Below are 18,873 nucleotides of genomic sequence, written 5' to 3' on the forward strand. Positions count from 1 at the left end.
AATAATGAAACAAACTAATGTACAGTCACTACCTACAATAATGGATCGATCCAATGCACAGTCACGTCCTACAATAATGGACCAAACCAATGTACAGTGACTACCTACAATAATGGACTGATCCAATGAACTGTTCCAACTGTATGTCAGCTGACTATGGATCAAACCGATGTAGTCACTTCCTACAATAATGGATCGATCCAATGAACTGTCCCAACTGTATTTCAGCTGACTATGGACTAAGCCAATGTACAGTCACTTCCTACAATAATGGACCAATCCAATGAACTGTCCCAACTGTATGTCAGCTGACTGTGGACCAAACCAATGTACAGTCACTTCCTACAATAATGGACTGATCCAATGAACTGTCCCAACTGTATGTCAGCTGACTATGGACCAAACCAATGTACAGTCTCTACCTACAATAATGGACCGCTCCAATGAACTGTCCCAAGTGTATGTCAGCTGACTATGGACCAAATTAATGTACAGTCACTACCTACAATAATGGATCGATCCAATGCACAGTCACTTCCTACAATAATGGACCAAACCAATGTACAGTGACTACCTACAATAATGGACTGATCCAATGAACTGTCCCAACTGTATGTCAGCTGACCATGGATCAAACCAATGTAGTTACTTCCTACAATAATGGATCGATCCAATGAACTGTCCCAACTGTATAATCAGCTGACTATGGACTAAACCAATGTACAGTCACTACCTACAATAATGGACCGATCCAATGAACTGTCCCAACTGTATGTCAGCTGACTATGGACCAAACCAATGTACAGTCACTTCCTACAATAATGGACCGATCCAATGAACTGTCCCAACTGTATGTCAGCTGACTATGGACCAAACCAATGTACAGTCACTACCTACAATATCGGATCGATCCATTGTACAGTCATTTCCTACAATAATGGACTGAACCAATGTACAGTCACTATCTACAATAATGGATCGAACCAATGTACAGTCACTACCTACAATTATGGATCGATCCAATAAACTGTCCCAACTGTCTGTCAACTAGCTATGGACCAAACCAATGTACAGTCACTACCTATAGTAATGGACCGGTCCAATGAGCTGTCCCAACTGCTTGTGATCTAACTGTGGATCAAACCATTGCAGAGACACTACCTACAATAATGGATTGATCCAATGAACTGTCCTAATTATGGACTGAACCAATGCACAGTCACTATCTCCAATAATGGACCAATCCAAAACTCACTCCTCACTGGATAGGGCAGTGTTTCCCAACCAGGGCGCCTCCAGCTGTTGCAAATCTACAACTCCCAACAAGCCCGGACAGCGTTCGGCTGTCTGGGCATGCTGGGACTTGTAGTTTTGCAACAGCTGGAGGAACCCTGGTTGGGAAACACGGGGATAGGGGGATAAGATGTCTGATCGCAGGGGGTCCGCCGCTAGGACGTACCCCCCCCCCCCCCCTCCGCGATCCCCATGTTGCACCCGCATTCTATGACATGACTGTACACTACAGCCAAGCACTGCCCTTTATATATGTTTCCGGCTAAATATAAATCTTATAAATTACTGTGTGATCTAGAAAAACAAAAAGTAACAAAATTATGTTTTTTTCTGGACAGGAATTCCCAGTAAGAATTCTGAGGGAAACGTCATGTTATCCCTGAATGATAAAGGAGAAGATGGAGAGATCATGGAGCGCTCCTCAGGAGAAGATGGCGAGATCATGGAGCGCTCCTCAGAAGAATATGGAGAGATCATGGAGCGCTCCTCAGGAGAAGATGGAGAGATCATGGAGCGCTCCTCAGGAAAAGATGGAGAGATCATGGAGCGCCCCTCAGGAGAAGATGGAGAGATCATGGAGCGCTCCTCAGGACAAGATGGAGAGATCATGGAGCGCCCCTCAGGAGAAGATGGAGAGATCATGGAGCGCTCCTCAGGAGAAGATGGAGAGATCATGGAGCGCCCCTCAGGAGAAGATGGAGAGATCATGGAGCGCCCCTCAGGAGAAGATGGAGAGATCATGGAGCGCTCCTCAGGAGAAGATGGAGAGATCATGGAGCGCTCCTCAGGAGAAGATGGAGAGATCATGGAGCGCTCCTCAGGAGAAGATGGAGAGATCATGGAGCGCTCCTCAGGAGAAGATGGAGAGATCATGGAGCGCTCCTCAGGAGAAGATGGAGAGATCATGGAGCGCTCCTCAGGACAAGATGGAGAGATCATGGAGCGCTCCTCAGGACAAGATGGAGAGATCATGGAGCGCTCCTCAGGACAAGATGGAGAGATCATGGAGCGCTCCTCAGGACAAGATGGAGAGATCATGGAGCGCTCCTCAGGACAAGATGGAGAGATCATGGAGCGCTCCTCAGGAGAAGATGGAGAGATCATGGAGCGCTCCTCAGGAGAAGATGGAGAGATCATGGAGCGCTCCTCAGGAGAAGATGGAGAGATCATGGAGCGCTCCTCAGGAGAAGACCTCCTTACCCCTAATGTCCATCCAGATCTATCCTATAATAATCCCCCTGATCATGAGGAACCTTCTCCTGACCAACCACACATTGTTACCACAAGGACAGAGAACAAAGGGGGTGAAAGGCTTCAGTGTGATGAATGTGGGAAATGGTTTACCAGAAGATCAGATCTTGTTAAACATGAGAGAATTCACACAGGAGAGAAGCCATATTCGTGTTCAGAATGCGGAAAATGCTTTACAGATAAATCAAATCTTGGAAAACATGAGAAAAGTCACACAGGAGAGAAACCATTTTTATGTTCAGAGTGTGGGAAATGTTTTAAAAGTAAATCCAATCTTGCTGAACATAAGAAAATTCACACTGGAGAGAAGCTGTATTCCTGCACAGAATGTGGGAAATGTTTTCGAAGCAAGTCGTCCCTTGTTGAACATGAGAGGATTCACACAGGAGAGAAGCCGTATTCGTGTTCGGAATGTGGGAAACATTTTATACAGAGATCGCATCTTGTTTCGCATCAGAGAACTCACACGGGAGAGAAGCCGTTTTCGTGTGCAGAATGTGGGAAATGTTTTACAGAAAAATCAACTTGTATTAGACATGAGAGAAGTCATACAAGGTAGAAGCCATTTTGATGTAGTTTGTGAAAAATGTTTTACAAGGAAAGCAAAATTTGAAACTCATCGGAGAATAAACTATGTCAGGCATAGGCAACCTTCAAGAGCTTTTAGACTACATCTCCCATGATGCTTTGCAATGCCGAGGATGCCTATTCCTGAACCATGTTCTTGTTTGGGATTTAGGAAATGTAATAAAAGGCTAAATATATTCTGGAACAAGGGTCACCTGAAATGTCTGTTTTAAGTCTCAAAAAAAAATCCAAAAATTGTCTTTTTTTTTATAATTGAATTCAATGGTAAAACATCTGTCAGTCGTTGATCCAGAAAAATTCAAAAAGACCCGTAAAAATTAAGCAGATAATTACTAATTTTAGATGCAAAAATTCCATTCCAACTCCAAGTATGGCATCAGATGAAGGTTGTGTCCCTATAAATCTAGTGTCCATAACCTGTAATGTTATTACTCTCCAGAAATGCATCCAGGCCCCTCCTCCTGGACTCTTTTTTATTGAGCTTACCATGACCACTACATGACCATGGAAGAACGTTCCATAGTGTAAAGAATCATCCATCACTACATCATGAGGAAGAGAGTTCAATATTCTCACTGCTCTTACAGTAAAGAATCCTCCATCACTACATCATGTGGATAGAGCTCCATAGTGTCACTGCTCTTAAAGTAAAGCATCCTCCATCACTACATCATGTAGAAGAGGGGTCAGACACCCATGTTGAAACACTTATCCCCGATCCTGTGGACATGATGACAACACAGTTCCTCCTCCATATGGACATGATGACATCACACAGTTCCTCCATATAGACATGATGACATCACACAGTTCCTCCTCCATATAGACATGATGACATCACACAGTTCCTCCATATAGACATGATGACATCACACAGTTCCTCCATATAGACATGATGACATCACACAGTTCCTCCATATAGACATGATGACATCACACAGTTCCTCCATATGGACATGATGACATCACACAGTTCCTCTATATGGACATGATGACATCACACAGTTCCTCCATATAGACATGATGACATCACACAGTTCCTCCTCCATATGGACATGATGACATCACACAGTTCCTCCTCCATATGGACATGATGACATCACACAGTTCCTCCATATGGACATGATGACATCACACAGTTCCTTCATATGGACATGATGACATCACACAGTTCCTCCATATAGTCATGATGACATCACTCAGTTCCTCCATATAGACATGATGACATCACACAGTTCCTCCTCCATATGGACATGATGACATCACACAGTTCCTCCTCCATATGGACATGATGACATCACACAGTTCCTCCTCCATATGGACATGATGACATCACACAGTTCCTCCTCCATATGGACATGATGACATCACACAGTTCCTCCTCCATATAGACATGAAGACATCACACAGTTCCTCCTCCATATAGACATGATGACATCACACAGTTCCTCCATATGGACATGATGACATCACACAGTTCCTTCATATGGACATGATGACATCACACAGTTCCTCCATATAGTCATGATGACATCACTCAGTTCCTCCATATAGACATGATGACATCACACAGTTCCTCCTCCATATGGACATGATGACATCACACAGTTCCTCCATATGGACATGATGACATCACACAGTTCCTCCATATAGACATGATGACATCACACAGTTCCTCCATATAGACATGATGACATCACACAGTTCCTCCATATAGACATGATGACATCACACAGTTCCTCCATATGGACATGATGACATCACACAGTTCCTCCATATAGACATGATGACATCACACAGTTCCTCCATATGGACATGATGACATCACACAGTTCATCCATATGGACATGATGACATCACACAGTTCCTCCATATGGACATGATGACATCACACAGTTCCTCCATATGGACATGATGACATCACGACATCAAACAGTTCATCCATATAGACATGATGACATCACACAGTTCCTCCTCCATATGGACATGATGACATCACACAGTTCCTCCTCCATATGGACATGATGACATCACACAGTTCCTCCATATAGACATGATCACATCACACAGTTCCTCCATATAGACATGATCACATCACACAGTTCCTCCATATAGACATGATGACATCACACAGTTCATCCATATGGACATGATGACATCACACAGTTCCTCCATATAGACATATGACATCACACAGTTCCTCCATATGGACATGATGACATCACACAGTTCCTCCTCCATATGGACATGATGACATCACACAGTTCCTCCATATAGACATGATGACATCACACAGTTCCTCCTCCATATAGACACGATGTCATCACACAATTCCTCTATATAGACATGATAACATCACACTGTTCCTCCATATGGACATGATGACATCACACAGTCCCTCCATATAGACATGATGACATCACACAGTTCCTCCATATAGACATGATAACATCACACTGTTCCTCCATATGGACATGATGACATCACACAGTCCCTCCATATAGACATGATGACATGATACAGTTCCTCCTCCATATAGACATGATGACATCACACAGTTCCTCCATATGGACATGATGACATCACACAGTTCCTTCTCCATATGGACATGATGACATCACACAGTTCCTCCATATAGACATGATGACATCACACAGTTCCTCCATATGGACACGATGACATCACACAGTTCTTCCATATGGACACGATGACATCACACAGTTCCTCCATATAGACATGGTGTCATCACACAGTTCCTCCATATAGACATGATGACATCACACAGTTCCTCCATATAGACATGATGACATCACACAGTTCCTCCATATAGACATGATGACATCACACAGTTCCTCCATATGGACATGATGACATCACACAGTTCCTCCATATGGACATGATGACATCACACAGTTCCTCCATATGGACATGATGACATCACACAGTTCCTCTATATAGACATGATGACATCACACAGTTCCTCCTCCATATGGACATGATGACATCACACAGTTCCTCCTCCATATGGACATGATGACATCACACAGTTCCTCCTCCATATGGACATGATGACATCACACAGTTCCTCCTCCATATGGACATGATGACATCACACAGTTCCTCCTCCATATGGACATGATGACATCACACAGTTCCTCCATATAGACATGATGACATCACACAGTTCCTCCATATGGACATGATGACATCACACAGTTCCTCCATATAGACATGATGACATCACACAGTTCCTCCATATGGACATGATGACATCGCACAGTTCCTCCATATGGACATGATGACATCACACAGTTCCTCCATATAGACATGATGACATCACACAGTTCCTCCATATGGACATGATGACATCACACAGTTCCTCCATATAGACATGATGACACCACACAGTTCCTCCATATGGACATGATGACATCACACAGTTCTTCCATATGGACACGATGACATCACACAGTTCCTCCATATAGACATGATGACATCACACAGTTCCTCCATATAGACATGATGACATCACACAGTTCCTCCATATAGACATGATGACATCACACAGTTCCTCCATATGGACATGATGACATCACACAGTTCCTCTATATAGACATGATGACATCACACAGTTCCTCCTCCATATGGACATGATGACATCACACAGTTCCTCCTCCATATGGACATGATGACATCACACAGTTCCTCCTCCATATGGACATGATGACATCACACAGTTCCTCCTCCATATGGACATGATGACATCACACAGTTCCTCCATATGGACATGATGACATCACACAGTTCCTCCATATGGACATGATGACATCACACAGTTCCTCCATATAGACATGATGACATCACACAGTTCCTCCATATGGACATGATGACATCACACAGTTCCTCCATATAGACATGATGACATCACACAGTTCCTCCATATGGACATGATGACATCGCACAGTTCCTCCATATGGACATGATGACATCACACAGTTCCTCCATATAGACATGATGACATCACACAGTTCCTCCATATGGACATGATGACATCACACAGTTCCTCCATATGGACATGATGACACCACACAGTTCCTCCATATGGACATGACGACATCACACAGTTCCTCCATATGGACATGACGACATCACACAGTTCCTCCATATAGACATGATGACATCACACAGTTCCTTCATATGGACATGATGACATCACGACATCACACAGTTCATCCATATGGACATGATGACATCACACAGTTCCTCCTCCATATGGACATGATGACATCACACAGTTCCTCCTCCATATAGACATGATGACATCACACAGTTCCTCCATATAGACATGATGACATCACACAGTTCCTCCTCCATATGGACATGATGACATCACACAGTTCCTCCATATAGACATGATGACATCACACAGTTCCTCCATATAGACATGATGACATCACACAGTTCCTCCATATGGACATGATGACATCACACAGTTCCTCCATATAGACATGATGACATCACACAGTTCCTCCTCCATATGGACATGATGACATCACACAGTTCCTCTATATAGACATGATGACATCACACAGTTCCTCCATATAGACATGATGACATCACACAGCTCCTCCATATAGACATGATGACATCACACAGTTCCTCCATATAGACATGATGACATCACACAGTTCCTCCATATAGACATGATGACATCACACAGTTCCTCCATATAGACATGATGACATCACACAGTTCCTCCATATAGACATGATGACATCACACAGTTCCTCCTCCATATGGACATGATGACATCACACAGTTCCTCCTCCATATGGACATGATGACATCACACAGTTCCTCCATATAGACATGATGACATCACACAGTTCCTCTATATAGACATGATGACATCACACAGTTCCTCCTCCATATAGACATGATGACATCACACAGTTCCTCCTCCATATGGACATGATGACATCACACAGTTCCTCCATATAGACATGATGACATCACACAGTTCCTCCATATGGACATGATGACATCACACAGTTCCTCCATATAGACATGATGACATCACACAGTTCCTCCATATGGACATGATGACATCACACAGTTCCTCCATATAGACATGATGACATCACACAGTTCCTCCATATAGACATGATGACATCACACAGTTCCTCCATATAGACATGATGACATCACACAGTTCCTCTATATAGACATGATGACATCACACAGTTCCTCCTCCATATAGACATGATGACATCACACAGTTCCTCCTCCATATGGACATGATGACATCACACAGTTCCTCCTCCATATAGACATGATGACATCACACAGTTCCTCCATATGGACATGATGACATCACACAGTTCCTCCATATGGACATGATGACATCATACAGTTCCTCCTCCATATAGACATGATGACATCACACAGTTCCTCCATATAGACATGATGACATCACACAGTTCCTCCATACGGACATGATGACATCACACAGTTCCTCCTCCATATAGACATGATGTCATCACACATTTCCTCTATATGGACATGATGACATCACACAGTTCCTCCATATGGATATGATGACATCACACAGTTCCTCCATATGGACATGATGACATCATACAGTTCCTCCTCCATATAGACATGATGTCATCACACAGTTCCTCTATATGGACATGATGACATCACACAGTTCCTCCTCCATATGGACATGATGACATCACACAGTTCCTCTATATGGACATGATGACATCACACAGTTCCTCTATATGGACATGATGACATCACACAGTTCCTCTATATGGACAGGATGACATCATACAGTTCTAGTATTAGCCACTTGTATTAGCCCAAGAAGGGTTTACCGAAACATCTTCTGGGGGCTGATATTTATCCCTCAATGCTAGAAATCCTTAGTGACCCCTTCCAGTGTGAAGTTCGTGGACACCATAAACCGGGTGCGTAGGATGGAGGAATTGTTTGTGGCGACAGATTTGGATGCATAGCGGGGGCGGGGGGGTGACATCACACGGGGGCGGGGGGGGGGGCGTCACACGGGGGCGGAGTCATGACATCACGATATTCCGGCCCCGTGGTCGCCACCCGGCTGTTTGTGAGCTGGCACCGCGACATGCAGCTCAAACAGGTGGGTGGCGAATACAAGATTGCGGGGGTCACCAGCGGCGGGACCCCCGTGGTGAGACATCTTATGCCCTAGCCTTTGGATAGGGGATAAGATGTCTCAGGGCCGGAGTACCACTTTAAAGCAATACTACATTTATAATGTACAACTTATATATACAATGGGGTTTGCTGCAGGATAGCCCTGGGACCATGCAGCGACTCCGCCTGACAGGACAGAATGACAGCACGGGGCAAAATCATCCCGTACTGGGACATCACATCGCCTTGGACTCTTTTGTTAGTCTTTGGCTGCCCTGGGACACCCCCGAGTTCATTGTCTGGGTGGGTTTAGTGACAGGTGTGGGATTGTCCGGGTCAGGTCTCACCCCCACCCCCCCTTCTCTTCTTCTTTTTTCCTTTCACTTTCTTTTTTTTGCCATTGGGTTCCCGGGGCCCTTGCCTTACGACCTATTGGGATTTTCTGCTCTTGAATGTGTGTTGTCACGGGTGTAGTGTGAAGTAGATGCGGGGCAGATGTTATGGCCCAAGGGGTAGATTGCATTAACCCCTTCTTGTCGTGACGCCAGGGTGTGGTTTAGCCTATAACCACCCAAAGGTTGTACCGCTGATCCTAGGTCAGACAGGGGCAATAAAGAGTCCAAGGCCAGGTCAAGGGTAACGGCAGCTTTACTGAGGTAAGACAGATGGTACAGTCTATGAGGTTCAGCCAATATCCCAGTGAGGTGGCCAGTGACACAGGGGGACCTCGCAGGCTTGCTGGGACTTGCAGTGACTTGCCAGACTATAATGCCGGCCACGCTGACTATAGATGACTTGACTTGAGATGGTGACAGATAGTAAGGATGACTTGACTTACTGATTTGTGGCTGCAATTTAGGCTTGAGGCCTCACTTGGGGGGTCACCTGGTCACTGGGGGCTCTCTGGGTAATGAACATGTGTGATACAAACACTTAAAGGGGTACTCCAGCCCTGAGGCATCTTATCCCCTATCCAAAGGATAGGGGATAAGATGTCTCATTGCGGGGGTCCCGCCGCTGGGGACCCCCGCAATCTTTTACTCGTCATCCACCTGTTTGAGCTGCACGCTGCGATGCCAGCTCACAAACAGCCAGGTGGCGACCACGGGGCTGGATTATCATGACGTCATGACTCCGCCCCCGTGTGATGTCACCCTCGCCCCCGCTATGCAAGTCTATGGGAGGGGGCGTGACGCCCCCTCTCATAAACTTGCATAGCGGGGGGGGGGGGGGTGACATCACATGGGGGCGGAGTCGTGATGGCCGTCACGCCCCCTCCCATAGACTTGCATAGCGGGGGCGGGGGGTGACGTCACATGGGGGCGGAGTTGTGACGGCCATCACGCCCCCTCCCATAAACTTGCATAGTGAGGGCGGGTGGATGACGTCACAATGAGGCGGAGTCGTGATGGCCGTCACGCCCCCTCTCAGACTTGCATAGTGAGGGCGGGGTGACATCACACGGGGGCGGAGTCGTGATGGCCATCACGCCCCCTCCCATAAACTTGCATAGTGAGGGCGGGTGGATGACGTCACAATGAGGCGGAGTCGTGATGGCCATCACGCCCCCTCCCATAGACTTGCATAGCGGGGGCGGGGGGTGACGTCACACGGGTGCGGAGTTGTGATGGCCGCCACGCCCCCTCCCATAGACTTGCATAGTGGGGGCGGGGGGTGACGTCACACGAAGCCGGAGTCGTGACGGCCGTCACGCCCCCTCCCATAGACTTGCATAGTGGGGGCGGGGTGACATCACACGGGGGCGGAGTCATGATGGCCATCACGCTTCCTCCCATAAACTTGCATAGTGAGGGTGGGTGGATGACGTCACAATGAGGCGGAGTCGTGATGGCCATACCGCCCCCTCCCATAGACTTGCATAGCGGGGGCGAAGTTGTGACGACCATCACGCCCCCTCCCATAAACTTGCATAGTGAGGGCGGGTGGATGACGTCACAATGAGGCGCAGTCGTGATGGCCGTCACGCCCCCTCCCATAGACTTGCATAGCGGGGTCGGGGGGTGACGTCACACGGGGGCTGAGTCGTGACATCACGATACTCCAACCCCGTGGTCGCCACCCGGCTGTTTGTAAACTGGCACCGCGGAGTGCAGCTCAAACAGGTGGGTGGCGAATACAAGATTGTGGGGGTCCCCAGCGGCGGGACCTATCCTTTGGATAGGGGATAAGATGTCTCAGGGCCGGAGTACCCCTTTAGAGCAATACTACATTTATAATGTACAACTTATATATACAATGGGGTTTGCTGCAGGATAGCCCTGGGAACATGCAGGGACTCTGCCTGACAGGACAGAATGACAGTACGGGGCCAAATCATCCCGTACTGGGACATCGCAAATGACGCTCCAGTTCTCGGTATTTGTTAACCCCTTAAGGACGCAGGACGTAAATGTACGTCCTGGTGAGGTGGTACTTAACGCACCAGGACGTACATTTACGTCCTAAGCATAACCGCGGGCATCGGAGCGATGCCCGTGTCATGCGCGGCTGATCCCGGCTGCTGATAGCAGCCAGGGACCCGCCGGCAATGGCCGACGCCCGCGATCTCGCGGGCGTCCGCCATTAACCCCTCAGGTGCCGGGATCAATACAGATCCAGGCATCTGCGGCAGTTCGCGATTTAAATGAACGATCGGATCGCCCACAGCGCTGCTGCGGGGATCCGATCATTCATAACGCCGCACGGAGGTCCCCTCACCTTCCTCCGTGCGGCTCCCGGCGTCTCCTGCTCTGGTCTGTGATCGAGCAGACAATACTAGAAGATGACCGATAACACTGATCTGTTCTATGTCCTATACAGATCAGTATTAGCAATCATGGTATTGCTATGAATAGTCCCCTATGGGGACTATTCAAGTGTAAAAAAAAATGTAAAAAAATGTAAAAGTAAAAGTAAAAAAAAAGTGAAAAATCCCCTCCCCCAATAAAAAAGTAAAACGTCCGTTTTTTCCTATTTTACCCCCAAAAAGCGTAAAAAACATTTTTTATAGACATATTTGGTATCGCCGCATGCCTAAATGTCCGAACTATTAAAATAAAATGTTAATGATCCCGTACGGTGAACGGCGTGAACGAAAAAAAATAAAAAAAGTCCAAAATTCCTACTTTTTTAATACATTTTATTTTAAAAAAATTATAAAAAATATATTAAAAGTTTTTTATATGCAAATGTGGTATCAAAAAAAAGTACAGATCATGGCGCAAAAAATGAGCCCCCATACCGCCACTTATACGGAAAAATAAAAAAGTTAGAGGTCATCAAAATAAAGGGATTATAAACGTACTAATTTGGTTAAAAAGTTTGTGATTTTTTTTAAGTGCAACAATAATATAAAAGTATATAATAATGGGTATCATTTTAATCGTATTCACCCTCAGAATAAAGAACACACGTCATTTTTACCATAAATTGTACGGCGTGAAAACAAAACCTTCCAAAATTAGCAAAATTGCTGTTTTCGTTTTAATTTCCCCACAAAAATAGTGTTTTTTGGTTGCGCCATACATTTTATGATATAATGAGTGATGTCATTACAAAGGACAACTGGTCGCGCAAAAAACAAGCCCTCATACTAGTCTGTGGATGAAAATATAAAAGAGTTATGATTTTTAGAAGGCGAGGAGGAAAAAACGAAAACGTAAAAATTAAATTGTCTGAGTCCTTAAGGGGTTAAGAGACGGGTCCTTTTCCTTTTTTTGGTGATCGTGTCTAAACTCTTTATCAGTGTTCTGCCATTTTGCTATATGACCCCGCGCGGTCACGTTTGGTTGCACCTATGGTCCACTATTTGTTTTTTATTTAAATTATTTAAAAGATAAAGATTTTCCATAAAACTATTATTTCCCGTCTACAGGAAAAGTTGCTGAGTTGCCCATAGCAACCAATCACATCGCTGCTTTCATTTTTGAAAAGGCCTCTGAAAACTGAAAGAAGCGATCTGATTGGTTGCTATGGGCAACTCAGCCACTTCTCTCCTGCAAAAGTTTTCATAAATCTCCCCCAAAGTGACAAAAAGTATAAAAATATATAAAATCGAAGTGTAAAACATTGAGACCCTGAGAACGATCATAAAAGAAAAACATCAAAATAATAAAAAACAAAAAAATTTTACCAGGTAAGTAGGTGGTCACGTGTACTGGTCACATGATTGAGACATCATCAGGTCCTTCTCCACCACTTATCCTCTACTACGGCCAAGCTCCGCCCACTCCTGTCACATGACCATCTTCACAGGTCCTTCCTCCAAAATCTCTTCTGTACATGTACTGCTCACATGATTGTGACATCATCACAGGTCCTTCACCTCCAGGATCTAGGAGATACACAGCAGATCCTGGTCGGGCAGTCACTAAAGGTGATATATGATGTGATCCCTGTATAGTATATATAATAAGTGAGGATGTGTATGTGATATATGATGTGATCCCTGTATGATATATATAATAAGTGAGGATGTGTATGTGATATATGATGTGACCCCTGTATGATATATATAATAAGTGAGGATGTGTATGTGATATATGATGTGATCCCTGTATAGTATATATAATAAGTGAGGATGTGTATGTGATATATGATGTGACCCCCTGTATAATATATATAATAAGTGAGGATGTGTATGTAATATATGATGTGATCCCTGTATGATATATATAAGTGAGGATGTGTATGTGATATATGATGTGATCCCTGTATGATATATATATATATAATAAGTGAGGATGTGTATGTGACATATGATGTGATCCCTGTATGATATATATATAATAAGTGAGGATGTGTATGTGATATATGATGTGGCCCCTGTATGATATATATAATAAGTGAGGATGTGTATGTGATATATGATGTGATCCCTGTATAATATATATAATAAGTGAGGATGTGTATGTGATATATGATGTGATCCCTGTATGATATATATAATAAGTGAGGATGTGTATGTGATATATGATGTGATCCCTGTATAGTATATATAATAAGTGAGGATGTGTATGTGATATATGATGTGACCCCCTGTATAATATATATAATAAGTGAGGATGTGTATGTGATATATGATGTGATCCCTGTATGATATATATAATAAGTGAGGATGTGTATGTGATATATGATGTGACCCCTGTATAATATATATAATAAGTGAGGATGTGTATGTGATATATGATGTGACCCCTGTATGATATATATAATAAGTGAGGATGTGTATGTGATATATGATGTGATCCCTGTATAATATATATAATAAGTGAGGATGTGTATGTGATATATGATGTGATCCCTGTATGATATATATAATAAGTGGGGATGTGTATGTGATATATGATGTGATCCCTGTATGATATATATATAATAAGTGAGGATGTGTATGTGATATATGATGTGATCCCTGTATGATATATATAATAAGTGAGGATGTGTATGTGATATATGATGTGATCCCTGTATGATATATATAATAAGTGAGGATGTGTATGTGATATATGATGTGACCCCTGTATAATATATATAATAAGTGAGGATGTGTATGTGACATATGATGTGATCCCTGTATGATATATATATAATAAGTGAGGATGTGTATGTGATATATGATGTGATCCCTGTATGATATATATAATAAGTGAGGATGTGTATGTGATATATGATGTGATCCCTGTATGATATATATAATAAGTGAGGATGTGTATGTGACATATGATGTGATCCCTGTATGATATATATATAATAAGTGAGGATGTGTATGTGATATATGATGTGATCCCTGTATGATATATATAATAAGTGAGGATGTGTATGTGATATATGATGTGATCCCTGTATGATATATATAATAAGTGAGGATGTGTATGTGATATATGATGTGATCCCTGTATGATATATATAATAAGTGAGGATGTGTATGTGATATATGTTGTGATCCCTGTATGATATATATAATAAGTGAGGATGTGTATGTGATATATGATGTGACCCCTGTATGATATATATAATAAGTGAGGATGTGTATGTGATGTATGATGTGATCCCTGTATGATATATATAATAAGTGAGGATGTGTATGTGATATATGATGTGATCCCTGTATGATATATATAATAAGTGAGGATGTGTATGTGACATATGATGTGGTCCCTGTATGATATATATATATATAATAAGTGAGGATGTGTATGTGATATATGATGTGATCCCTGTATGATATATATAATAAGTGAGGATGTGTATGTGATATATGTTGTGATCCCTGTATGATATATAATAAGTGAGGATGTGTATGTGACATATGATGTGATCCCTGTATGATATATATAATAAGTGAGGATGTGTATGTGATATATGATGTGATCCCTGTATGATATATATATATAATAAGTGAGGATGTGTATGTGATATATGATGTGATCCCTGTATGATATATATAATAAGTGAGGATGTGTATGTGATATATGATGTGATCCCTGTATGATATATATAATAAGTGAGGATGTGTATGTGATCCCTGTATGATATATATATAATAAGTGAGGATGTGTATGTGATATATGATGTGATCCCTGTATGATATATATATATATATATAAGTGAGGATGTGTATGTGATATATGATGTGATCCTGTATGATATATATAATAAGTGGGGATGTGTATGTGATATATGATGTGACCCCTGTATGATATATATATATATAATAAGTGAGGATGTGTATGTGATATATGATGTGATCCCTGTATGATATATATATAAGTGAGGATGTGTATGTGATATATGATTTGACCCCTGTATGATATATATAATAAGTGAGGATGTGTATGTGATATATGATGTGACCCCTGTATAATATATATAAGTGAGGATGTGTATGTGATATATGATGTGATCCCTGTATGATAAATATAATAAGTGAGGATGTGTATGTGATATATGATGTGACCCCTGTATGATATATATAAGTGAGGATGTGTATGTGATATATGATGTGATCCCTGTATGATATATATAATAAGTGAGGATGTGTATGTGATATATGATGTGACCCCTGTATGATATATATAATAAGTGAGGATGTGTATGTGATATATGATGTGATCCCTGTATGATATATATAATAAGTGAGGATGTGTATGTGATATATGATGTGATCCCTGTATAATATATATAATAAGTGAGGATGTGTATGTGATATATGATGTGACCCCTGTATGATATATATATATATATATATATATAAGTGAGGATGTGTATGTGATATATGATGTGACCCCTGTATGATATATATAATAAGTGAGGATGTGTATGTGATATATGATGTGATCCCTGTATAATATATATAATAAGTGAGGATGTGTATGTGATATATGATGTGATCCCTGTATGATATATATATATAAGTGAGGATGTGTATGTGATATATGATGTGATCCCTGTATAATATATATATAATAAGTGAGGATGTGTATGTGATATATGATGTGATCCCTGTATAATATATATAATAAGTGAGGATGTGTATGTGATATATGATGTGACCCCTGTATGATATATATAATAAGTGAGGATGTGTATGTGACATATGATTTGACCCCTGTATAATATATATAATAAGTGAGGATGTGTATGTGATATATGATGTGACCCCTGTATGATATATATAATTAGTGAGGATGTGTATGTGATATATGATGTGATCCCTGTATAATATATATAATAAGTGAGGATGTGTATGTGATATATGATGTGATCCCTGTATGATATATATATATAAGTGAGGATGTGTATGTGATATATGATGTGATCCCTGTATAATATATATATAATAAGTGAGGATGTGTATGTGATATATGATGTGATCCCTGTATGATATATATAATAAGTGAGGATGTGTATGTGATATATGATGTGACCCCTGTATGATATATATAATAAGTGAGGATGTGTATGTGATATATGATGTGATCCCTGTATAGTATATATAATAAGTGAGGATGTGTATGTGATATATGATGTGACCCCCTGTATAATATATATAATAAGTGAGGATGTGTATGTAATATATGATGTGATCCCTGTATGATATATATAAGTGAGGATGTGTATGTGATATATGATGTGATCCCTGTATGATATATATATATATATAATAAGTGAGGATGTGTATGTGACATATGATGTGGTCCCTGTATGATATATATAATAAGTGAGGATGTGTATGTGATATATGATGTGATCCCTGTATAATATATATATAAGTGAGGATGTGTATGTGATATATGATGTGATCCCTGTATGATATATATAATAAGTGAGGATGTGTATGTGATATATGATGTGACCCCTGTATGATATATATAATAAGTGAGGATGTGTATGTGATATATGATGTGATCCCTGTATGATATATATAATAAGTGAGGATGTGTATGTGACATATGATGTGACCCCTGTATGATATATATAATAAGTGAGGATGTGTATGTGATATATGATGTGACCCCTGTATGATATATATATAATAAGTGAGGATGTGTATGTGATATATGATGTGATCCCTGTATGATATATATATATATAATAAGTGAGGATGTGTATGTGATATATGATGTGATCCCTGTATGATATATATATAATAAGTGAGGATGTGTATGTGATATATGATGTGACCCCTGTATGATATATATAATAAGTGAGGATGTGTATGTGATATATGATGTGACCCCTGTATGATATATATAATAAGTGAGGATGTGTATGTGATATATGATGTGATCCCTGTATAATATATATAATAAGTGAGGATGTGTATGTGATATATGATGTGATCCCTGTATGATATATATAATAAGTGAGGATGTGTATGTGATATATGATGTGATCCCTGTATAGTATATATAATAAGTGAGGATGTGTATGTGATATATGATGTGATCCCTGTATAATATATATAATAAGTGAGGATGTGTATGTGATATATGATGTGATCCCTGTATGATATATATAATAAGTGGGGATGTGTATGTGATATATGATGTGATCCCTGTATGATATATATATAATAAGTGAGGATGTGTATGTGATATATGATGTGATCCCTGTATGATATATATAATAAGTGAGGATGTGTATGTGATATATGATGTGATCCCTGTATGATATATATAATAAGTGAGGATGTGTATGTGATATATGATGTGACCCCTGTATAATATATATAATAAGTGAGGATGTGTATGTGACATATGATGTGATCCCTGTATGATATATATATAATAAGTGAGGATGTGTATGTGATATATGATGTGATCCCTGTATGATATATATAATAAGTGAGGATGTGTATGTGATATATGATGTGACCCCTGTATGATATATATATAATAAGTGAGAATGTGTATGTGATATATGATGTGACCCCTGTATGATATATATATATATAATGAGTGAGGATGTGTATGTGATATATGATGTGTTCCCTGTATGATATATATATATATATATAATAAGTGAGGATGTGTATGTGATATATGATGTGACCCCTGTATG

At 41.2% G+C, this 18,873-nt stretch overlaps 3 protein-coding genes across 10 annotated transcripts in view; 2 read left to right on the forward strand and 1 right to left on the reverse strand.

The window, feature by feature from the left end:
- Positions 1 to 18,873, reverse strand: part of LOC130277649 (zinc finger protein 569-like) — a 614,204-nt gene that overhangs the window by 212,933 nt on the left and 382,398 nt on the right. Inside the window, exon 1 of one of the 8 annotated variants that reach the window (XM_056528583.1) lies at positions 13,445 to 13,554. The exons of 5 other annotated variants lie outside the window; for them this stretch is intronic. The gene's annotated coding sequence lies outside the window, so the exon portion shown is untranslated. Of the gene's footprint in view, positions 1 to 13,444; positions 13,555 to 18,873 lie in introns of those variants that run through there. 2 more of the 8 variants (XM_056528569.1, XM_056528692.1) reach the window with 2 other exon arrangements.
- LOC130287884 (zinc finger and SCAN domain-containing protein 2-like) lies at positions 1,996 to 3,310 on the forward strand. The gene has a single exon (XM_056537391.1). The coding sequence runs from the start codon at positions 2,000 to 2,002 to the stop codon at positions 3,101 to 3,103; it is 1,104 nt and encodes a 367-aa protein (XP_056393366.1). The 5' UTR covers positions 1,996 to 1,999; the 3' UTR covers positions 3,104 to 3,310.
- LOC130299747 (oocyte zinc finger protein XlCOF7.1-like) overlaps positions 13,548 to 18,873 on the forward strand; it is a 113,154-nt gene continuing 107,828 nt past the window's right edge. The window contains exon 1 of the mRNA XM_056551489.1: positions 13,548 to 13,687. The gene's annotated coding sequence lies outside the window, so the exon portion shown is untranslated. The remainder of the gene's footprint in view (positions 13,688 to 18,873) is intronic.

Source organism: Hyla sarda, chromosome 1 (genome assembly GCF_029499605.1).
Source record: "Hyla sarda isolate aHylSar1 chromosome 1, aHylSar1.hap1, whole genome shotgun sequence".
Classification (NCBI taxonomy): domain Eukaryota; kingdom Metazoa; phylum Chordata; class Amphibia; order Anura; family Hylidae; genus Hyla; species Hyla sarda.